General features: G+C 41.5%; 1 protein-coding gene across 2 annotated transcripts in view; it reads left to right on the top strand.

Annotated features, from left to right (window-relative positions):
- The window catches only part of tnrc18 (trinucleotide repeat containing 18), a 58254-nt gene extending 34785 nt beyond the window's left edge, over positions 1-23469 (top strand). For both annotated transcript variants that reach the window (XM_060897236.1, XM_060897237.1), the window contains exons 12-30: positions 256-407; positions 810-943; positions 1107-1262; positions 1344-1524; positions 1630-2002; positions 2234-2500; positions 5389-5625; positions 6405-6784; positions 7131-7253; positions 8062-8197; positions 9549-9666; positions 14780-14855; positions 15305-15413; positions 15882-15998; positions 16261-16419; positions 16710-17989; positions 18138-18374; positions 18527-18601; positions 18703-23469. In XM_060897236.1, the coding sequence (XP_060753219.1) occupies positions 256-407; positions 810-943; positions 1107-1262; positions 1344-1524; positions 1630-2002; positions 2234-2500; positions 5389-5625; positions 6405-6784; positions 7131-7253; positions 8062-8197; positions 9549-9666; positions 14780-14855; positions 15305-15413; positions 15882-15998; positions 16261-16419; positions 16710-17989; positions 18138-18374; positions 18527-18601; positions 18703-18909 (4517 nt within the window). In that variant the 3' untranslated portion in view covers positions 18910-23469. The remainder of the gene's footprint in view (positions 1-255; positions 408-809; positions 944-1106; positions 1263-1343; positions 1525-1629; positions 2003-2233; positions 2501-5388; positions 5626-6404; positions 6785-7130; positions 7254-8061; positions 8198-9548; positions 9667-14779; positions 14856-15304; positions 15414-15881; positions 15999-16260; positions 16420-16709; positions 17990-18137; positions 18375-18526; positions 18602-18702) is intronic.
- The last annotated feature ends 636 nt before the right edge of the window (positions 23470-24105 follow it).

Below are 24105 nucleotides of genomic sequence, written 5' to 3'. Positions count from 1 at the left end.
AGTGTTTTGAATTTGTCTGAATCATTTGTAATGATTATTTTAAAGAAAAGTGTAAGCCTCACTGATTTTATCAGGGACTCTTAAGGTTTGTTAACCTCTGTAAATGCGTCTTGCATCGCAACTGAAAGTTAGTCATGAATCAAATTTCTTAAGGCATCTTCACACATGACGCCCACGTTCAGGACCTGAAGAGTATCTGCTCTGTTTGGACTTGAAGCAATGAAGGTTTGTATTGATTTGTTTTTGTATGTGCAGGCATAATGCACTGTGGATTAGAGAGTCTCCTCGAGGCTGGGAGGCAAGTCCTCCTGGAGGCCATCAAATGCCAGCCTCAAGCCAGCGTCCGCCTCCCCAGAGAGCTCAACCCCAACAAGAAATACAGCTGGAGACAGAAGAAAGACGAACCTGTATGCATTCCTTTTTCCCTATTTTTCCTTCAGGCTCATCAGGCTTTCTTTATTCATGTTTAGGGACTTGCCCTCACTGTTGTCTCAGACATCATCAGAGAGTGGCGTTTCATAGAAATATCCTTTCTGTTTTCGTTTTTTTTTTTTTTTTTTTTTTTGGTCTGTTTATGGAATGTCAAATAAATGATTTTTGGTTAAAAGCTTTTGATGGACACAGCTATTTCATTGCACTGAATTATACATTGATCTTTGCTATGCATGATAAAATAAGGCCATCTGTGTATTGCCGATCTCATTCCATGTTTTTTCCGCTTTAGAGTATGATTTGACCCAAAGCTTAGCTTGATCCCACTCTAAGATTGTGATTTTAAAAAAATGTTTTCTTTTTTATCCCTTTTGTAGATGTTCTCCAAGTCCTCTTTGGAGCGTATGGATGCAATGGAGGTGGACTATCGTGTGAGACTGGCTGACCTACAGCGCTGCTATAAAGACAAGCAGAGAGAGCTGATCAGGCTACAAAAACGGAGAGACAAAGTGTAAGCCTCGGAGTTAAACCTTCAGCATGTGTTAACACTTATTTATTTATTTATTTATTTATTTATTTTAGCTGTGTCACAACTCCAGAAGCAACAGTTTATTGATTATTAGTATCAGGATATGAAGGGTGACTGTAAACATATGTTCATGTGGTAATTTCAGAGAGAAGCAACAGTTTCAGCAACAACAGCTCCAGCAGCAGCAAGAGGAAAGGAGCAGGAACCTGTCCAGGAGAGGCCCTGGTCGGCCCCGGAAGCGCAAAAACGGTCTGTGTCCTCTGTCTCCGCCTTCAGGCAAGCTGGATGCCAAGTGTGGAAAGTAAGTGTTCGTGGGCCTGAGCACTGACAGGGTCAGGCTGTGCCGCTGAACCGTTGAGTTGAACGCTGTGCTGTTTTCCAGGCTGGCCCAGAGCTCACAGTATTCAGAGGACTCAGAGAGTGGGGAACTGCTGAGGAAACGCTTTCGCAGCTCCCCTCGGGAGGAGGAAGAAGACGAGGACACGGACGCTGGTATCTTAAAAGCAAAGAAGAGACGCAAGAGCTGGAACGAGCAAGAAGCATCCTCCAGTTACTCTCACGAGGTGTGTACTTGTGCCGTGGCATTGCTAAGACTCAGCACCTTCATACATGTTTATACAAGCTATTTTGGGTGTACTTTTCTAATGGAGGACTGTGCTTTCTAACAGGTTCCTAAAACAGGCAGTAAGAAGAGCCAAATAAGCGAGCAAGAGCAGTTGGCTTCAAAGCTGGACAAAGCCTTGTCTCTCACTAAGCTCGGTAAATCAAACAAGGCCTCGTGTAAGTTTGTGGACGGTTCTTCTGCAAAGTCCAGAACTCCCTCCGGGAGCAGGCTGTCTATACTCCCAGACATAAGTGCGAAAAACAAGATGGCAAAATCCAAGATGTCCAAAGATCTGGGTTTCTTTCACAAATCCTCCAAAGGAGGTAAAAACAAAATATCCTACAAATTAAAGCCTTCCGACTCCTGCCTTAAGGGAAAAACCCAGAGGAAAGCTTCCAACTCTCCAGTGAGGTCAGAGATCAGCAGCTACTCTAACAGTGAGTGACATCTCTGCATGTTTTTTTTTTGTTTTGTGTTTTTTAAGCTGATTTGCATGTATTTCTGTAGTTTGTGGGCAATATTTTCCATTCGTTGAACAGGTGTGTTTTAATTGTATGTTTTTTGTTTTTTTTTGATACAAGACCTTTTTAGTGCTCTTGTGTGTTTCCTTTTTGGGGGGTTGAAATGTTTGCACTGAATTTAAGCACTCTGATATGCTTGTAACACAGACACTGATTCAGAAGAGGACTCCATGAAGGATGGCTGGCCACCTCATGCCATGTTGGGGAGATCAGGACCCTGTACACAGATCCCAGGCCAATACAGCACTCCGTCTAAGAAGAAGCGTCCATCATCCAAGAGAACGTCTGCATCATCCTCCTCCTCCTCCTCATGCCTCAAGTCGAAACCGGGGGTGAAGGAAAGAAAACAGAAGCACTTTGCTTTATTACTACAAGAGGCAGGAGTCAGCTCCTCTGAGGACTCATTTGACCAAGGTTACTAAAAAAAAACTTTTGCTATGCACACAATTGCCTTCATGCCTCATGAGCCTACTGTTCATGCCATGGCTATCAGTGTAAATTTTCTAAGAAGCCATAAATACAATAGTCATGATAGTTTGCTACCTCATCTCTTGTATGCTTGTGTATATAATATTGTCGACTCTTTTTGGAGTCTTTTTTTTTTTTTTCTTTTCTATTTTTTTTTTCTTTTTACAAAATGGTTGCCTTTTATGACTTTGTCTTGCCATTTGAGGCATCTGTAGCATTGTGCATTAAAACTTGTGTGGCTGTGTGGAAAATGTCTCATAATTGTATTGCAGTTTGGTACCCAAGCTTTATTAAACATGTTAGTTTTTAATTTTTACTGAATGTCTGTCTCTCGCTACATCTAGAACATTAGTTTGCAATATGCTTATTCATTCCTAGAGTCCTGTTCTTCAAATATCCCTTTTCACAGTCATTGGTTAAAACTTGGAGGTGATCTCTGACGTATCAATTTCGCACTAAGAAGAGCGTACGGGGGAAAATATTTGTACTTTATGAAAAACCCCCTCAAAACTTTTGAAAAAATCTTTGCTGAGTGACTTTTTTTTTCCTTCTTCTTCTTTCACTTTCCTGGTTAAATCCCTATGGTCAGTTTTGTATATTTGCCTTTTCTTAATATTTTTCCCCCTATATTTATCTACTTATTTAAAGGCACACCCATTTAAAGACCAAGCCATTTATTTTCTGCATGATTATAATGGGGATATTTGGAAAAACGGGGTGCTCTCTTTGTTTTTTTTTTTTTTGTTTTGTTTTTTTTTACTAAAAATGAATAACCTAGCCTCTGTAGACTGCTGGCTCTCTCCCTGCAGCTGCTTGGCCATCCCTCCACCTTTGACTCCCTTCTCCTCCCCATGATGCTTTTGAATGTCTTTCGGTCTGTGCATTTGCTTGTCCTGCTGCAACCAAAAAAAAAAAAAAAGAAAGAAAAAGCGAAGCCAAGCACTTGGCTTGGAGTAGGGCAACCAGCTGTGCAACGTGAGGTCACTATCCATGTCACCTGAGCCATGGGCAATGTTCTGTAAGTAGGACACCACCCTCTTTTTGCTGTGACTTCTCGATTAATAGCTTCTACTAATTTGTGCTTGCTTATATTGCATTAAACGAAACAATTTTTATTTTCCTTTAAGTCAGGTCAATAAGAGAAAAATGTTCAACTTTTAACACATTCTCACACGTTTACCTTTCGATTGTGTGCCCAGAAGCCATGGTTATGCCTGTAGTGTGTTTAGTTAAGGTCTAAATCTTAGCTGTGTTAGTTTGGTGATGCTTTTTTTATTTATTTCTTTAGTTGGTTGATGGCTCTAATTCTGCAGTCTACAGTTGATTGATTAATTAAAACTGTGGGTTAATGCACCACGCTTGTTACACGACTGGGATAGTGGAGTGCAGCATGTGCTGTAAGAACACATGATGATGATAGGCTGTGTTATTGTGAATATAAAAAATACAGACATTTTTAACTCGAAGTGTTTCTTACTTCACTGTATGTAAGGTTAGGCTAAGGCTGTGTTTTCCTTTCACACCTTAGTGCTCCAGGCGTCTTTATCTGGTGTGTAGTAGTGTATATCTCAGGGCTGAGAGAGAGAGAGAGAGAGAGAGAGAGAGAGAGAGAGAAGTGGGATATAACCATGGCTTAGGCGGCTAACAGCCCAGACTCCTCTCTGTCCCCAAACAAGTAAGGCTCACAGCAACCACAGAGCCCCAGGAGCCATGGAGGTCTGTCCTCACAGAGCCTGCTTTATGTGCCCAGCCTGCTTCTGCCCTTGCACATCCTCTGCTTGCCTTTGCTGTGTTACATGTTTCAGCCCTTACTGCTGTCGTCAGACATGTGCTGTCTTTCTAACCCTGTGTTGTTTTTGTTTTGTCCACATTTATAACAAGTTAAAAGCTTCTTGTTTGTCTGCTTTAAATCTCATACGCTTTCCCTCACATGTTAACAAGCTCAAGTCTGTTGTCCGCAAGCCTAACCGCTCTGAAGCATTAATATGTGCGTCTTCGTCTTCTACGTCTGTTTCCCTCCCGAGTGGAGGTGGGGTCAGCTAAAGTGGGTACCTACTGTCTTACAGTTAGTCCTTTACAGACAAGTTTCTCTTCCTTGAACAGCTTAGACAAGCTCCATGCTGAAAGGGTTGTGAATAATTGATAACTTTCTTAGTCAGTCTTTCTGCCTGTAACCCACATCTAGCTTTTTGCAGTGCTTTTAAGCTGCTCCTATTTCCTGTTTCCAGTGACCGAGTCCATTCAGCAGAATAGCCATAGCTGTTTTGTGAGCAGCTGAGGGTTTTTTTTTTTTTATTTTTTTTGTGTGTGTGTAATGTCTCTTCGTTTTGAGAAGGCTAGTGTCCATACTGAAGTTAATCCTCTTATGCAGCTTGCCTAAGTGTGAAAGCTGTTTGCGTGATGCTGCTCACCCAGACTGGTAGATCACTACTTTAAAAAGCCACGCTTTGTCATCACCAGTAATCTACTGGAGTGGGTGGGTGTTTCTATGTTTTCCAGGAAAATATATCAAAGGGAGGTCATTCGTGTTGATTAATGTGGCTGATGAGAAATGCAGTATCCATAGCAATAAATTACAAGATGTCCTCTGTGACAGACAGAAATGGATGGTAATGGTTCACAGGAATGTTCATCTTTTTAATGGTTTTATATGCACTCAGAGAAAATTGTGTGTTTAAAGCCATCCTTTTAAATTTGAGATGAAATAAGGTTGCATGGTACAACAGGAATGATGTTTTCCATGCAGGCTACTGCTTACTGATGGATTGTTAGCTTTCTAAGTTTGTCATACTGGTGTAAATGCCATTTAACACTTCTCCTTTCATTGTAAACAGAGTACTTTACTGAACGGGATGATTATGAGAATGAGGACGATGAAGAGGACTATGACCATGAACTGGATGAGATTAATGGCCTGTGCTCTTCCTCGCTAGAGGAAAGTGGGCTGGGTCTGCTTGCTCGCTTTGCTGCTAGCGCCATCCCTAGCCCTGTTACCTCAGGCCCCATGTCCCTCGTTCAGCTGGAGGCCAAGCAGAAAGCCAAGAAAAAAGAGGAGAGGCAGAATCTTCTAGGTGGGCATATGTCATTTTATACACGGCTCAAAGTGTTTGCGTTTTTATATAGTGTGTCTCCACGTTTTAATCGCTAATCAGTAATTCTATACCTGTTTTGTAAATAAAAAGTGTCCAGTCTGGTTGCACAAAGACCCCAGAATCCTTAAAATCTCATAATGCTGTTAATAATCCACCTGAAGAATCTGTCAAGGAATTTGTTTAGGAATCAGATTGATGTTAGATAACAAATTCTTCACTTATGTTTATGGAAAAGTATTTAAAAGAAAGAGAGCACTATTCTGCTAAGATAACACTTTCAGTTGGCTAGGCGTCCTAGCGGTGGTGAAATGATGCTAAGAGGCGCTTTCTCATCTACTGCGTTTATGCTCAAGCGAAATTGAAGACATAGAAGACTCTTGAGGCCAAAAACATTAATGGCCAAATCCATTCCTCATATAATGCAAAACATTTGTGAACAATTAAGATGCGCTCTTCTTTAGAATGCTCGAGCCTTCTAAGGGGAATGTCGTTTATATTTTCAGCCAAAGTGTAGCTCCCAACACAAAAGCGAGTTTTCCACGGCTAACATCCTGTACTAATGTCAGCTACTTGTTAAACTGAAACTTACACACTCTTTTGGTTGTCATGGTAACCAAACCTAAAATGCAGCAAATGAGTAGATTAGATGGAACATTCTGACTATACGTTTATCATGTCTGTTCCAGTGCACTAGTTTATTCAAGGTCACTAGTTTATTTAAGGCCATAATTCACTTTTTTTTTTTCTTTCTCGTACAGGTACAGAGTTTGAATTCACCGACTCTGAGAGCGACATAAAGATCAGGAAGTTCCCATCTCTGTTGCATGGTAAGAGATCTGCACCCGAGCTCCCTCTGCTGCCCCCGGCCAGCGTTCTGATTGAGGACTCCAGCCCTGGAAAACGCGGCCGTAAACCCAAAGCCTCAACTGAAATCAACTTGAGCTTCTCGGCTGAAGGCAGTGATGAAGAACGCTGGATCCGCCGCAGAAGTGAGCGTATTTTTCTCCATGATGCCGCCCAGGCAAAACCCATCTCTCCATCTAAACCTGCTGTGCCCAAATCGACCCGTGTCCCCAAAACACCTCTGCCTGGCTCCAAGGACATCCCAAAAACCAAGGAGGTGAAAGCACTTGGAAAGGTGGGTGCTGGTTTATTGCTGCACGCTGAGCTCTGCATGCTAACCCAGCAGCAGGAGGCCTGCTCCATTTGTGGGACAAGAAAACCTCCTGCTGCGACTATCTTGTTATTTGACTCAAAAGGACGACCGAAACTTGCCAGGCTACAATTACCAGCCATCATTATTCCTCCTTCTATATCCTCCCTCACCCTTTTAATAGTGCTCTGAGCGGAATAGCCCATTAACACTGATTCCTCATCTGATGCTCTGCAGTAGGATTAGATGCTGTGTCCTGTCATGGGTTTGCATGTGGCTGTTACCATTGTTTACGTTTTCTGAAAGCTTCTGATGTGTTTGTGTTTTGCAGAAGAAGAGGTTGAAAGAGCTTCCCCTGCGTCTGCCGCCGCTCCCCAGCACTCCCTCAGAGAACAGCGTATCGCTTTCTGTCGGCGCTGGGCGCAAGAGCAAAATGAAGCCCAAAGCCAGAGAGGTAAGCATCACCTGTCTGCATTGCTAATAAGATGGTAATGATGAAAATGCACCACCTTGCCTTCCCCTACAACCACCACTGCCATTAAATTCGGAAATTGTTTATTGCCACTGCCTTAGATGCAAAGCATATGATTCATGCAGCATAAAGCAGGTTTTTATTTATTTAATTATTTACATTGCAAATACAAGAGATCAGATGATAACTATTTGAAAGGAATGACCATTTTGTGCAGCGCTTGTTGTTGATTGGGTGGGTGTAGAGTAAGACAAGGGCTGGAACAGGGAGAGAGGGATTTGAACACTTTTACCTGGCAGACTGCAGGCTCCTCCTGTGGCCTGCTGGGAAATGGCTTGTATTTGAATGAGCCTGGCCAGGCATGACCTGCTGTTCAGGCCTGCTCTGAATATCCACGGCAAGGAAAATTACAGAGAGAACAACAAGCCTAATTACTGAAGGATGTCTCCCTTCATCTATTTTGCTCTCCCACTACCTCTTGTTTTGTGATCTATTTTCAGTTCTTTTTTCTGTTAGACACAATGTAGAGCATGCTTTCGTGTTTGACCATTTTTTTTTTTTATTTTTTATTTTTTTCTTCCTATTTAAATTAAGCTGTAATGCAGAATGCAGAGATGTCTGCTTTCCTCTGGGGGTTTACGCTTTTTAAAATTGAGAATTGAGCATCATGCCCTCATCTAAATGGCTTCTCTGAATCAATTCTCACCTCACAAGTGGAGTTAGGTTGCTGGAATTAAGTTTAGTTGTGCGAGTTGTCTTATTGTGTGTGTGTGTGTGTGTGTGTGTGTAGGCCCGAGGAAAAGGTGGTGCTGTCAGTAAACTGATGGAGAGCATGGCTGCCGATGAAGACTTCGAACCTAATCAGGACAGCAGCTTCTCAGAGGACGAGAACCCACGTATGAGCACTGAAAGACCCTGTACCCCTGGTGAGCGCACGCGCGCGCGCACGTTCGTTCACATTTAACAAATGAACATCAGTCTCAGGTCACTGTATTACTGTGCTGCACTAAAAACTCAAGCTAAATTCGGAAATGCTCTGTAATGCATGTGGCAGTGAATCCCTGAAATATACATCATTACATTACAGTATATGCATTTAGCCTGTATTTAACCGTGCAGCTTAAGATCTCATCTTACATCTGATCTTAGCTGTTTCTTCCTTTCTCAACATGAATCTATTTGTGTCCCTGAACTGGACGTTTCATTCATTCCCACAGCGTATTTTGTTTTATTTATAGCAATAGAGAATATAATAACGAGACATTTTAATTTAATACAGTGCTTCATTAAGAAATATGGCACGAGGTTATTTGTGGCTTTGAGTTTGGCTTTAAAATAAGGTCTAGGGGTTTTAAGAAGGAACATTGAGTTTGGTAAATACTCCTTCAGTCATCAACTGACACAAAAACATTTGTGTACATTTGAATAGTATTTGCTATGCAAATGCAGTCAAGCATATTTGGTCAAATAAGGCATGATACTGGACATGATCTACAATCACACTGTCTACATTCAGTACAGGGATGTAGTTTATATATAAATATAAATAGAAGGTTTGCTTCTGAGATGCAGGTTGTTTTATTATTATCTGTAATCTGATGGTGTTTTCCCAGCCCTCTGTTTTCAGTTGTGATTTGTTTATCTCATGTGAGATCTCCTCTCATTTAGCTAAAAACGTCTCAATTGCTTTGAGCTGACGGTTATCTAATTAACAAATGACATCCAGCTTAATGTTAGCACTTTGTACAAGAGTGTGCCTGGGATTGGCTGCTGTTTTTGCTTTTGGCAGCTTACGAAACGGTAAGCAGATATCGGTCTTCGATATCTCTGCTGTTCACTGCGATGGGGTCATCCGAAAAGGTTGTTAACGCAGAGTCTGTACAGAGCTCTATACCTTAAACGTTGTCTTTGTTTGAGATCTTTTCATAGCTGTGCTGTCTCTGTTTAATTGCCCTTTTTCTTGATGGCACACGCTGTTAAAAAGCAGACAGCTTTGAGTGACAGGAGGCAGGTGTAATTTCACGCCCTCGCTTGTTTTAATCCAGCATTAAATTGTGACAATTGACTCTGCTGGATCGCATTTGTGGCATATCGTTCGCGGTAATGTGCATCGGTGAATGTTATTGCACCTGGACTTTACCTCATGGACAGCACTCGGGTGGAATGGGAACATTTGGTGTGGTTAAGTGATTAATGCGTTGAACAAAGACAGATTTGCTTAATTTCTCTCTCTCTTTGTGTGTGTGTGTGTGTGTGTGTGTGTGTGTGTGCGTGCAGCTCCTCGTAACTGTGTGCTCAATAAGGATGAGCTTCAGGATGGATTGCGTGTCCTTATCCCTATGGATGACAAGCTGCTGTACGCCGGCCACGTGAACACTGTCCACTCACCTGACATGTAAGTCCTCACCTCACCTCCATCCCATTTACCCTCTTTTTCTGTGGTTCTGTCCTACAAGTGTTGGGTCAATGATGAATTAGCTCCAGTGCAAACTGCTTACTGAACCAGTTTCTGCCAGTGGCATAAGGCTGACTATACACAATTTAAGTATATAGCGGTATTAAAAGTTGTCCTCAAAGGCCTTGTCCTTGTACATTGTGGTTACTCTGTTATTTATTTATATTCATTTTTTTTCTTTTTTTTTTTCTTCTCTTTCACAGCCTGTTGGTTGTGCATATCGGTAAATAAGATGCAGCCTATTGAGGCTTTCAAAATGCTCTATTTAGTGCCAAAAACATTTAGACACATGCATTCAGATGATTCAGAAGTTCAGAGCAAGGAGCTTTAATGACTGATGCTCTGAGGTTTTCCTCTTCATTGGATGTGTATATGTTTTAGTTGAAGATGTGTTGGTCGTGTTTATATTTAATCTAGAGGCTCAGATAGAGCACTTCTCACACCCTGCTCTGTACCACGCTCTAAGGTAGGTGAATGCAGGTGAGTTTTTGGCTTGTATCTGTAGCAGGCAGCTGTGGGAAGTCAGCGTGGGATACACAGCAGTTGGAGTGTGTGCGTGTGTGGAGTTTTAAAAACCGGCCCCTGGAGTCAGATGGCGCTCAGGAGGGCAGGAATTTAAGTAGTTCAGTCAAAACGAGAAATGGACTGAGCGAGCTTCGGAGTGGCTTCAGTGCCACTTCGCTGTCAGATGTTATTGTTGCTATGGTAACATCAACTTCACAGGTACCAAAATTGGTGGACGCTCCATGTAAGCCTCAGGATAAACTTTAAAATGATTATTAAAACAGAAAGTAGATGTTCTAGTGCATTTTTCTACAAGTTTTTTTTATTCATTGGTTTATTTGGTGTTTTAATAGTCCTGCAGATGTTTAACAGAATAAAAAGCAGGGTCTGTCCACAGTCATTCATTTAAAAATAGAATCCTGGCAGATTGCTGTGTTATAAGTGGAATAAAACACTCTAGAAGGTGCTCTCTTTGGAAAATAATCAACCTTTGGGGGATAACGGCATCACCCCAACGAACCGCTGATTATTTGCCTGTAACAACACAATGTTTTATACTTTTATTTTATTAACGTTAGAGATGAACACTACTCAAGTGGTGAGATTAACCTCGATCTCAGACCTGTTATTAAGAACAAGCAGTGCAGATTCTGTGATGTTCGCTTGTGTTGATAACATGGACAATTCTACAAATACAAAGATAATACAGAAATCTAATTCAGTAGGTTATATTTAACAGATTTAGTACAATAACACTAAGTAACACCAACATCCCAGAGTATGCGCTTGTTGAACATCCTGTTCCAGGTTTATTCTCTTTACCGTTATTATAAACTTCACTTTTCTGTTCTGTGAAGTCTTTCCACTAGATGTTGGAGTGTCTTTGTGTGTGGATTTGTGTTCATTCAGCTACAAGAGCATTAGTGAGATCAGACACTGATGGTGTAAGAGTGAGGAGGTTCAGTGGGATTGAGTAAGAATCAGGGCTCTGTGCAGGACTTGATGTTATTCTACTCAAATCTACTCGAGCCATGTCTTACTGGTAACCTTTTAGAAGTATATGTTCTTACATATCTTCAGTTTGAGCAGTTCAGAGAGGAACCACGTACTGTATAGGAGTGAATGTCAGGTGTCCAAATGCTTTCGGACATATTTTGTATATCTTTTATTTAGTTGATCATTCTGCTGATACGACATTTTGCGTTTAAACACCCGGTCCATGTGATTCAGTGTTAAAATCCTCTCTGTAATTGCACATGTAGTACCTTGAGAATTTATCTGTTTTGTTGTGATACTTCTGGTAACTTCTCGAGACATTAAATCTCATGCTGTCGCATCAAATAATTGATTTGCCTCTAATGTAGCTGTGTGCTTTGGAAACGATCAAAATGTGTCCTGAAATCTTTGAAGAGCTTTGTGTCGATGTCAAATAATCGTTGGAGTCTTTGCCACTATGCAACAAACAGATTTTAAAGATGCAGAGTGAAAGATGCATTTTACAAGACATAGGACATTATAATATAAAGAAGAATGTACACCTTCCTCTGTGAGATCTCCCCCTCTTCATTTTATTTAATTTTTTTATAAATACATTTTATTTAATTCATTCATTCATTCATTCACTTATTTATTATTTTCTTTTCTTTTCTCTGCATATGTGAGGTTCAGTTTAGGTGGGGAGAAAGTGAAAAAAGGGATGCTTTTGTCTTTTTGCCATTGAATAATTTCAACATGCCTTATTCTGATAAAAAATAGTAAAAAAAATAATAGAAATAAAAAAAATATGTGGAGTGATGGAAATAATGGCAGCACGGGATGCTGGTCATGTGTGTCGGAGAGCTGGTCTATGAACGTGTGTGGAAATGGGTTACCCGCGTGTGTGTGCATGCACTACACTCACTCTCTCTCTCTCTGTGTGTCCTTCTGCTCTTTCCCTGTCTTTGTATGGTGCTAAATGATTCTCCTCTGTGTCGGAGGGAAAAGAGCTTTTACGCAAGGCAGTGTTTGATTTTCAGGCTTTTAGCTGCACTCTTCTAGGAACACGGTTTGTACGGCCATGAGAACTGGTTGTGGAAGATTTAATATCTGCTGAGAGAGTGAGAACAAGGTGCTACTAAGAGATTGCTTGTCTGCTGTGCTGTGCCATGTGTTACAGCACAACATAAATGCATCCAGAATTGACACCCGGTCCGTCCAGGCCCTGTAGGTGTGTGTACGGCTGCTATTTATATTCCTGCGCCCGCATTCGTTAACTCTATTCAATGTCAAGGTGTGAATAACCTGACCCTCTATTCACAGCTTCCTTCTTTTTCTCAGTTTATATGCAATCTCCTTGAGGACGTCGCTATATCCATAACCACATGCTGTTCAATTGCCGAGTCAGTAATTAAATGTGGTCAATGTTGAATTAGGACTGAAATCCAGGGGGAAGGAAGAAAAGTAGCCGTGTCTCCCCTGCGTGTTAAGCACAGAAAAGCCTGCTGACAGGTCCATTGTCATGCATGTGATGTGATGGCCGGGCTAATGGCTGCGGCCTGTTATTTATGGGTAATGGGAAACTAATTTGACATTTTCCGTCCATCCTTCAGTGACTTTTTTTTTTCTTATTTATGTGCTCTGACTCCAAGCTCTGGCCTGCTGTGCAGAAATAAGATTATTTTTTATTTTTTTTAAAAGAAACCGGATTCCAGTTCTGGGTAACGACAGACTCCTGAATTTGTGAATATTTGCACTTCCTCTCAAAGGCGGTTCCTTTTATTCCCATTCAGGTGAATATTTTAATGTCTAATCATTACGGTTCACAATTGACCGCAGTACCACATTCCGGGGGGGATGTGAACGATTAGAAATTCTCAAACCTCCGAATGAAATGAAGCATTATGAAACTCAAACGTTTAAGTGATTTTTATATTTAGAATCATTAGTGTGATCATGTATAATCATTTTGTTCTGTAAATCCACACCGCTCCACTGCATGAAAGCATGAAGGAGGCTGGATTTAACTCTGCTTGTAGGGGCCAGAGCCCAATCATGCACCTTCTCCTGTCAGGGAGCAGCTGGTGTGAATTTACCCTAAGCCTCCAGACACAAGCAATCAGTTGTTCCTAGCAGCTCGCCTACCCCCTCAAGCTGGCTCTGGGGAGTGTGTGTGGGGAGGAAGAGGGGAGCTCAGTATCCACACAGACCCATGTCTCAGTAATAGGACTGCCACTCACTGACAGGCAGGTCTGACAGCTGGCTCTGGGTCATGCTGGAAATGCGAGTACCTTTATGCATCCAGATGAGAGCGGGTCTTGATTTGATGGTCGGGATTTTTAAACAGTCCAGGCTGCTCCTAATCTAATCTTCTTCCCCAAACCTTCCCACCAAAAGAGGCACGTACAGCAAGTCGACTTCTGATTTATGGAGGCTGTGTGCACGCTTTATCTTCTATGGTTCATACTCGTATAAACTATAAATTCTACTGAAAAATCACATTAATATGCATCGTACAGTGCAGTGACGTGATCAGATGACTGTGCACAATACACAATACAGATTAGGATCAGTCATTAGTGCCTAGTAACGAGTCCTATATCCCAGGAGCTTAGTATGTTTTGTCAGTAAAAACAGAATAAATATCTGCTCGATCTGCTGTGGAACATTGAGGCTTGCATAATAAGCTCTATTTTTGGGAAGGCTCCTTGTTTTAAAAACCAAAACATTTTTTTTCCAAGGGTTAAAGGCATTTGTTTGGCTGCAGTAATAATATCCCAGAAGTCTCCACACAGTCCTCTGACTTTAGAGCCATCGCTTCCCACACAGTGACTCAGTCTGGCGCAGCTTTCTGCTTTTCTTGAGCTGGCAAAATTTATTTATTAATTTATTTTATTTTATTTTTTACCTTTTGTAAGCTTCCATTTTGTTTCGATTATATGATACGAAAAGAAAATTCTCTGACTTGCTTATTCCAAACGCTCTGAGTTCATCCTCCTGATTTCTGTCAGCATGCTGTGCATCGCAGGCCTCCTGCAATATATAGTCCATAAACTGGTCGAGGGGAAAGAAGTGTAGAAAATTAGAATCTATTCGTTGATTATTGGCAACAAAGGGCTTCGACACATCTGTCTAGTCCTTAAAGGAGCCCTGCCTTCATTTAGAGACCGTCTCAGCTCTGACTGTTTTCATCCGCCTGTGGTTAGGTCTTGTCTGTCGTTCCATTACAGCCCACCTGGGTTTTAGTCTCTCGGTTTAATGTCCCTTTTTATGCACTAAAACATATCTAGTGTTTGTCAGCAGGTTTATTTTTGGTCTGTTGTTAATATTTTGCAGACTTGTGGGAAATGTGGCTGTTCTCATTTGGGCTGTTTAAAATTATTCTTCTGTGTGTTTGGTGCTTACTCTGTATATTTCTACATCTGTGGAAAGTTTGAGTAGAATGGCTTGTAGTGGTCATTGTTTTTGTGAGGTTTCTTTTTTGTTTTCTTTTTTTAGGTCACTTAGTAGTATCTCGGCTGTCAAGTAGAGACTGACGGGTTGTGTGTTAATGACTGTGCCTTATGTCTTACAGATACAGCGTGGTGGTTGAGGGTGAACGGGGTAACAGGCCTCATATCTATTGCCTGGAGCAGCTGCTGCAGGAGGCGGTCAGTACAGTACACTGTCCTTACCGGTCACTAACGAGCCCCACGCATGTCCTAGTACCTACTACACAACATGGCCAGGGGCACACACACACACACATACACACACACACACACACACAGGATATAGGACTTCCTTAGAAACCTTGTGTCCTGCTGCACAGGATTTGCTTCACTTATACCGAGTGTTGATTTAAGCAGTGAGTCTCTCAGCTACCAGCTTTCCCTTTTAATTGACCGTTGTAAGCAGAAGCTCAGCCAAAAGCGACCCAGAGCACTTTCAGAATTGATTGTATATGTGAGAAATGATCCGTTGCCAGAAAATGATGCATGAGTCATTCTGCATGTATTAGTATAAGCAGCAGCCCCTGTGCCCTGCATACAGGTTAAATTGCAGTGTCTCTTTCAGAATGTAAAAAAAATTTTCCCCTCCCTCTGCACACATCGTACAGATTATCGACGTTAAGCCCCCCTCTGTGAGATACCTGCCTCAGGGAACACGAATCGCAGCCTACTGGAGCCAACAGTACCGCTGCCTCTACCCAGGCACCGTGGTCAGAGGTAAGATCAATAAAGTGCTTTACGCTAACTAAAATGGCACATTGACTATCGTGTTTTATAAAGACATACTGTTTAACTTCAACCTTTCTAAACTGCAAAAAAAGCACAAGTATTTTCTGTCCTCTGTACATATAACCTTTCGGGGCAGATTCTTGTTTAATTTTCTTTAATCTGAAGCTTTTAGCCAAGGCTAGCACGCCTGCCAGAGGAGGTGGGAGAGTACAGAGGCCAAGAATGAATGATGATGTGGTTTAGCTTCATGCAGCCCTCTGCTTCAATTATTATTTATTTTCCCTCCCACTGAGTCAAGAGAGAACTGGAGGCTTGTCCAAAAAAACTCAAATGGAGGTTCTAACTACTGCTCCTGTCAGCAGATGAGAATAAAAAGGGCCCTTAAGAAGCACCTGAAAACTTTAAGGAGATGTATGGTGCTGCATATCAATCTCTCTCATTTTTCCATGTCTACAGGGAGTCCTGATATGGACGATGTGGACGATTTGATAACCGTAGAGTTTGACGATGGAGACACCGGCCGTATTCCACTCTCTCACATTAGACTGCTGCCTCCTGACTATAAGATACAGTGTGAGTGTCCTCTCAGGAAGTGGGACAAACCTTGATTTATGCTAACTGCCTGTATAAGAACACTGTTTGGGTTGGAGTCCCTGCAGCCACTGATTCCGTTTGTTTTTGCTCTTGAGGTTTGAAGAGGGTTTTTTTTTTCCCCTCCTAGCTCATGACTAGTCAGTATATGTATTCATGTAGCACTTTAAGAGCTTTCGTTAATTAAATGTGAAGATTGTGTACTTTGGCACAAAAAAACAAATGTTTTTTGTTTGCTGTACAGGTGCGGAGCCGTCCCCTGCTCTCTTGGTGGCTAGTACTAAAAAGCGAGCACGGAAGGGAAGTAAGGATGTTTCTGAGAGCAAAGACTCAAGCCCCAAAACCACAGATGATTCTGCTCCAAAGAATAAGGGTAGAGGAAGGAAACCAAAACCCAAACCTGGTAATTTATCTACCTTATTTTAGACATCATGAAATCTTAAAGTTTCTGATAGCTGCCTTTTTTTTTTTTTTCTTTTTTCTCTAGTTAAAAGAAAAAGAAATGGACTTAATGGAATAAATGTCTTTGGCACAAAAGGGGATATTATGGGTGGTTTCATGGATATTAAGTAATTTGTTTGTGGTTGGGGAGAGAAAGGCTTCTTGGCAGAATAGGGACAATTTTAGCTTCACTGCATTCCATGTAGGTCATGTGTTGAATCACATTAAACTCCTCCCTGTTCTACTTTCCAGAGCCTGAACTAGCTCAAAAGGAACAAGAAAAACCTGACCAATCAGCCATTGGACCAGTGCAGGAGAGACCCCTTACCACCCAGAAAAGTGGCCCACTGCTAGGCAGGAAGAGTCAGCCTGCCAACACAACCAACTCCTCTATTCCCATACCTGCTGAAGGCCAGAAGAAAGCTGCTGTAGCCAAACCCCCAGCCAAAGTACACTCTCAGCCCAAGACTGTCTACTCATCTGCGCTTTATGGAAAAGTTCTCTCTGTCGATCTCTCTAATGACCCTTCTTCTTCGTTAGCTTCCTTTATGTCCAACAATGAGAGTGGGAAGGCTGTCAAAAGAGTCCGAAAGAGCGAAGACGAAGGAGCGGCATTTGGGGTGAAAACCCAACGCAAACAGCCTCAGACAGAGATCCTGATCAAGTTGGACCATGAGGGTGTGATGTCCCCCAAGACCAAGAAGACCAAAGCCCTGATGATGATGGAGGGTCAGAACTGCACAAAGAGAGACAATAAAACAGCCGTAATGGGCGTTAACTACACTGCTGTCACCTCCACTACCCCGACGGACAAAACACTGAAGCCCAAGACCGAGCCTGAGACGATTAACACGGACAGCGTGGTGACCTACGGTATCCGTAAGCTGGGGAGCAGCACAGACAGCCGTCCAAGTGTGAAGAGCTCAGGAGAGAAGGAAGCTCAATCAGAAAACTGTAGCAGCAGCAGTAGCAGCAGCTCGGAGTCTGATGAAGAAGAGGAAAGGAGAACGTCCCAGGAGACAAAGACAAAACAGGACAGCAGCTCCACCAGCTCCCGTGCCTCTAGCCCCACCTCTTCCAGCTCTTCCAGCAGTAGCTCCTCTTCTACGGCTGGATTTAATTCGTCGTCGTCATCATCCTCCTCGTCCTCCACCACCAGTGACGAGGAGTCTTCATGTACCTCGGACGAGGAGGCTCCTGTGCCGCCCCAGCCTCTGTCTCCTCAAGAGCAACCTCCAACAGACAATGATGATGAGGATGTTGAAGAGAAACCAGAGGTGAAGACGGAGTCCCCGCCCACCACACCCAAGGTCCAGAATGAGCAAGCTCCTCCCAAACAGCAAGCAAAGCAACTGAAGCAGCAGAAAGTGAAGAAGAGCGTTGGACGACCTAAGAGGAGAGAGGGCATCCACCTGCCCACTACGAAGGAGCTGGCTAAGAGGCAGAGACTGCCTTCTGTGGAGAACAGACCCAAGATTTCTGCGTTCCTTCCAGCCAGACAGCTGTGGAAATGGTTTGGGAAACCTACTCAGGTTAGTCTTGACCGTTCTTGAAAGTTCTGACTATTATTTTGTTTAAGAAATGCCTTTTCTTGCTTGTCTACACACTGCTTTTTTATTAGGTCTTTAATTAGGTCTTTAACTCGCAATGAAAAGTTGTTTTTTTTTTTTTTAATTGCAGAGACGGGGAATGAAAGGCAAAGCAAAGAAACTCTTCTATAAGGCTATTATGCGAGGCAAAGAAATGATTCGTATTGGAGACTGTGCCGTTTTTTTGTCTGCTGGACGGCCTAATCTTCCGTTTATTGGTCACATCCAGAGCATGTGGGAGTCTTGGGGAAACAACATGGTGGTTCGTGTTAAATGGTTCTACCATCCTGAGGAAACCAACCCTGGAAAGAAACTTCATGACAAAAAGGTTACATTTCCTACTTTTGCAGATTCAAAAGATTCCACTCATCAGTCAGGATCTTTTGTATTTATTCTACACTATAGGCATAAATTTAACATTTTAAAATTATCTGTAGGACTGAAAACACATGGCATATTTTTCCAATCTTGTCTTGACAGAACTGGGATCAGATGTCTGGAAGGAATCTTGCCGCTGTTCTGCAGGAATCCAACCAGAGGAAGGATTTCATGGAGGTGAGTGTATTTATTCAGTAACATAATGCCACATCCCTCTCCAAAAATAATATAGATCTTTGTGTAAAGAGTAAGAATGTGAAATCTGTTCCCCTTTGCAGCGGGCTCTGTACCAGTCTTCTCACGTTGATGAGAACGATGTTCAGACCATCTCTCACAAATGCTTGGTGGTTAGCCTGGAGCAGTATGAACAGATGATTAAAACTAAAAAGTACCAGGACAGTGAGGACCTCTACTACCTAGCTGGCACTTATGAACCCACAACTGGTATGATTTTCAACACTGACGGTGTTCCTGTCATCTGCTGAGGAGTGTTTTTTTCAGCCCGCTACACCGCAGGAATGAGCTCAGATCTTTGTAGAAGATGACCGAGCGCTAGATCAACGTTGGAGACTTTCCCGGTGGACCGAAATCACGGTAACGTTCCTGAACGAGACCATCCTTCGGATTCGAGATATGAGGACCGAGACTGATCATGGTATTCCAGATGACAGCAGTATGCAGTCTGTTAAAGTATGTGGAGAAGGCATATGTGGAGTTGTGTTGTCTAACCTGTTAACGCAGGGAAAAAGTTAAGCTCTGATATAATGACATGGAGAACAAATCAAGCAAAAAGTGTGCATGTCTTCAAGGTCAAACATGTCTGCATAGCTGAGCTCTTCTTTCTCTAGCATGTCTGCATCAGAATGGGAACTGATGCAACACAAACTGCTGGAGTTGACCTGAATTTGCTGGCGGTGGAGGGCTGCTACCTACCAGCTTTATGGGCCCGGCTTGTTTGGACGTAATTTAAGCTGACAGGACATGTCACACTTACTACTCCTATCCATCTAGAGAAGCAATGCGTACCAGCACTCTGCTGTCCAGCAACCTCCTGGTAAAACTGGGCTGGAACCGAACACGCCGACAGCCAGCTAATGAACCTGGACAGCCGATTCAAACCTGGACTCTTAAAGCTGCAGACGTTCTGACACTGGCACTCTTCCTGCGCTATAGAGTGTTTGCTCGCAGGAAAGTGAGTCACCTTTCCAGCCCAAAAGATCTATTGGGATATTTATTCAGGCCTGTCTTCTAGCCAGCGAGGCAGAAAGGGCTCTCTGTACGAGTCACACGCTGTCATGGTCTAAGCCGTTGTACAGATAACTACAATTGTACATACACTATACATGATATACCCACATTTTATTTTCGTGTACAATAGATTTATGTGAAAGTAATTTTTTTAAAGTGAGAGCTTTATTATACTGTGAATCAAAGATTACGAAAATTAAGCGGAAAATCAGGAACTCGATTATGATGATCTCAGAAATTGTTACTGAACTCTGAATCTTAGACACCCACTACATTGACGATGCAATGTAATTTTAAACGAAATATCAAGGATGCTATTACAGGACCTGGTGGTTTTCAGACCAGTTGTCCAATTTTTGCATTTTGAAACAGAAAGCACTTAATTCTACTCTTCCCGTTACTTGTTAGATGAATGTTCTTTGACAATCCCCAGTGCAGGTGACGTTGATACATTTCACACAGACAATATATTGCATCTTTCTCGGCCACCAGCTGTCCGGGGCGGTGACCACCTGGTCAACCTGCCACTATTTCAGGCCCTCAGCAAACTTGTGTGTGTGTGTGTGTGTGTTGTTTTGCTTTCTTTTTAAAGCATTCCTCTTATCCCTTATCTCCTCCTTCCAAAAGCAATTACATCTCATGCATAAAAGCACTTTGTTAGAATGTATTAGTAGCAGAGCAGCACAGCAAAGCGACATTAGAGAGTCTTCAGAGAGAGTGAGAGAGACTGGAGAAGCTCGTCTGATGAAAGCTACTGTATATCAGCTTTTCTGTATTTTCCCTGTCTCTGTTTCTCTCTCTCGTTCTTGCACACGGTTGTTGTTTGTCTATGCTTCGAACACTTTCAGGGGAAAGTACGACAAGTCTTGTTTTTGCCCCAAATATTTCACCATTGCAGCTTGTCGAGTGTGTAAACAGTCACTCTGATTGGTTTGATGAGAAATGCACATCTCTCTCTCTCTCTCTCTCTCTCTCTCTCTCTCTCTCTCAACTATTTTTTTTATCTTTTACTTCTACTGTTACTTATGCATGCAAGCACAACCCCCAACCCATATAGCCACATCCTGTGTACAAAAATGTATGATGTATTAATGAAAACGGTACTAAAAAACATTTCCATAAATTAATCACCATTTTTGCACTATTACTTATTATATATAGCAATATATATACAAATGCAGTGGCTTTACTAGTAGATCTCATAACACTGTTGTGAACACTGTAGGATTCCTGGTTTATCTAACAGCAAACCTGCCTGAACCATTTCTCATCTAAACACACGACATGACTGTTTACTTCTCATCGAGGGAATTATACAGTCATTTAGAAAATCAGAATTCCCCTTTAAGCCCAGTCCCTCAGAGGCTGGGTATTTCTTTTTGGCCTAATTACAGGGATTGAATGTTGCTCTTTGTAGATAGGTCTTGCTGATCTTGTATTCCAAAGACAGAGTCAGACGTCACCAGAGACTCTCATGTATGTCAATACAGGACCAGGCTGTTTATTCTCTGCTCCCTTAATCAAGACCAATCAATGTATTTGATTCTGTCTATGAACACTCAATTTAAAAAAAAAAAAAAAAAAAAAAAAAAGATATTTTTGTTTATTTGTGCCTTCTGTATTGGTCTAACGATTGAATGTAAGTCTCAATGTCTAAATATTGGACATGTTTTTATGTCCAGAATGATGCATGTATTTTGGAAAGTGTTCCTCGTGAGAATGTCTGGCCTTTTCCGATTATAATGACGCCGCCAATATATTAGTTTGCCAATATCGGCGCCCGAAGGTTGTGATTATGGGGTACATTTGGTCTGTACGAGCTGAAGTGGATTCTTTGAGAGTTTTTATATTTGCTTCCTAAACGCTCAGATCTCTTCTTCGCCATTTGTCTTCTACCTCTTCTGTTTTTTCCAGCTGATTTTTTTGTCCTGCTTTTTTCTAACACTTTTCACCATAGATTTTTTTAATTCCCTTTGGTTAGGCCGTTCTCGACTTGCTTCCCAGAGTCTCGGCTCTGCTAAGAGGGTGTGGTCAATTACCATATCAATTCAAGCTGCCACCTATGCAGCTGAATGAGCTTTGAGGATAGTGATAAGCCACCCAGTTCTGTACACATCACTATCCTCTATAGGAGAAAAGAATCGGGACAGCCTTTCTCATGGCCGCTTGTATTTTACTGCCACTAATGACCAGAACATGCAAAATCAAGTTCAGCCTTTCTTCCATCAGCTTCCATTTTGCTTTTAGGGGAAGAGCGAGAAAAAGAGATAAAGAAGGAACCAGACACTAGAAACATCTGGGATTTCTGAAACCCAGCACAATTAAGGCCTACTCAGTATTTCTGAAGTGATTTCTGTTGTAAAAAATATGTTGACACTATTGCATATTGTAGAGAGAATCTATATTGTCTGAAATCATCATTTTTTCCCCCTCGTTTCATATATAACATTGGCCAATCTCTCTTAAAGAGATGATATCTTGTTGATATTCAATAGGTTATTTCTTAACATCTAAATCATCCTTTGTGGTCTTTGAGGTAAATTGTATATTCTATCTTTGTATCAGGTTCTGACTTTTTAAGAGTTTTTTCTGATTCTTCCTGTTTGATGATTTGTAACACCCAAAGCTGACTAAACTGGTGCCAAATAATCTTTAAGTCACCTGAAATCTGAATGAAACGACACTGAGCATGCAATCGTGGTCCAAAACTCAGTCAAATATCCATTTAATATTATTATTATTATTATTTTTAATAATGTAAGATATTTGTCTTTTAGGAAGTTGTACAATTTAAGTGCCCCTCGAAATAAACGTTTACTTGGAGCTTGAGTCAAGCTGTAAAGCACTTTTTAGAATATTTTTTGTCTGCATGTTGTAGAAACAGAGTTTATGCATCTAGGAATATTAGAGCAGAGCAATCACCTCCCTGTTTCGCTTGCTGTGAGTGTAACACAGTGTGAGATGTCCTTCCCTTTAGCCCACGCTCGGGTCGTTTAAAGAGACAGTGGCCTCTGCTGGTAGACGTTATGTAAAGTGAGCTAGTCGCTAAGTGTCTTCTGCTCTGTGTTCAGGGACGTGTGTTTGTGTGTGTATACACACACACATATATATAATGTACACACGCACACACACACACGACGTCTCTTTTATAATAAATGAACTGGCTTATTAGGGAAAAAGCTCTACATCTCTACAGGTCTTGCTGTTTTGCATGATTCTGTCAGCCTTTTCGCATTTTGTCTCTAATCTTGTCAGGGTTGTTTTTTTGTTTTTTTTACTATTCACTTCCCCCCCCCTCTCAGAACAATCGTCCTCCATGCTTTTAATGTGCAATACTGCTGAATGTGGTTTCTTTGAGGTAGCTGCTAGGGGAGGGATACAGATTGTTAGAGAGAGTAAGCATGCGGACTGGAGGCTGGTCCTTCACTGGTCTGGGTCTGCTGGTCCGTCAGCGTTGGTAAAGTCCTGTTACACACGGAAATAAAAAAGCTATAGTTTTAAAACGATGGATTTTTTTTTTTTTTTTTTTTTTTTTTAAAAGCATCAAAGTTTTGTAAATTGTCCTTATGAGAGGGGGACATATTTGTACACACATTTAATCCTGTAAAAATATATAAAAGCATACACTTTTTTTGAAAATTTACCATCCAGTCACTTAAAGATTACTGTTGACTTGTGTGTAAACTTCACAGATTTTTTTTTTTTTTCTTTTTTTTTAACAAAAAAATAAAAAACTTTAATCAGTGTTCTTTCCAGTTCTTTTAGAATTCAGAATTTTGTAGTCCATCAATAAACATCATGAAAATGACTCTGGTCTTCAGGAACTTTATTTTTGTCGTGTAACTTGCAAATATCCACAACCAAACTCCAACATCTAGTGGAAAACCTTCCCAGAAGAGAAGAGGAGTGGAGGTTATTGGAAGAGGATGGTGGGACTAAATGTGGCCTGGAATGTTCAACCGTATCATTCAGTGAGAAGATGAGAGAAAACTCTGTTAATATGGTGTAAAAGTGACTTCTTGTTACCCTCCATAGCACATGTACAAGCCAAACCTCTAATACAACAACATTTTATGCCATTTTTCTGATTCACACTTTTTGTCTTGGGCGAGTTTCAGTGTGATTATGAAAACAATTACTTTCCACTCTTTCAAAAGGGAAGTTATTCTTTTACAGCTAAAACACCTAGAACTAGCACATTAGCTGAAGAATATTTCTTATAATATGTTTTCTTTTCAGAACAGTTCGGCGTGAGTCAATATTTTCCTTAAAAATCACATGAATACATTTTATAACCGAACAAAGCTAAAGACTGGGCTGACTGCAATGCTGAACTCTTGCTTTTAAAAAATATCCTTTAAGCTCCGTCAGAGTTTTATTTTGGGTAAATAATTGAGTAAAGATTTGCCAACATTCATGTCTGAAAACATGAA

Source organism: Tachysurus vachellii, chromosome 21, assembly GCF_030014155.1.
Source record: "Tachysurus vachellii isolate PV-2020 chromosome 21, HZAU_Pvac_v1, whole genome shotgun sequence".
NCBI lineage: Eukaryota > Metazoa > Chordata > Actinopteri > Siluriformes > Bagridae > Tachysurus > Tachysurus vachellii.
The sequence above is the reverse complement of the archived record's forward strand: the minus strand, read 5'-3'. Positions and strand labels throughout refer to the sequence as shown.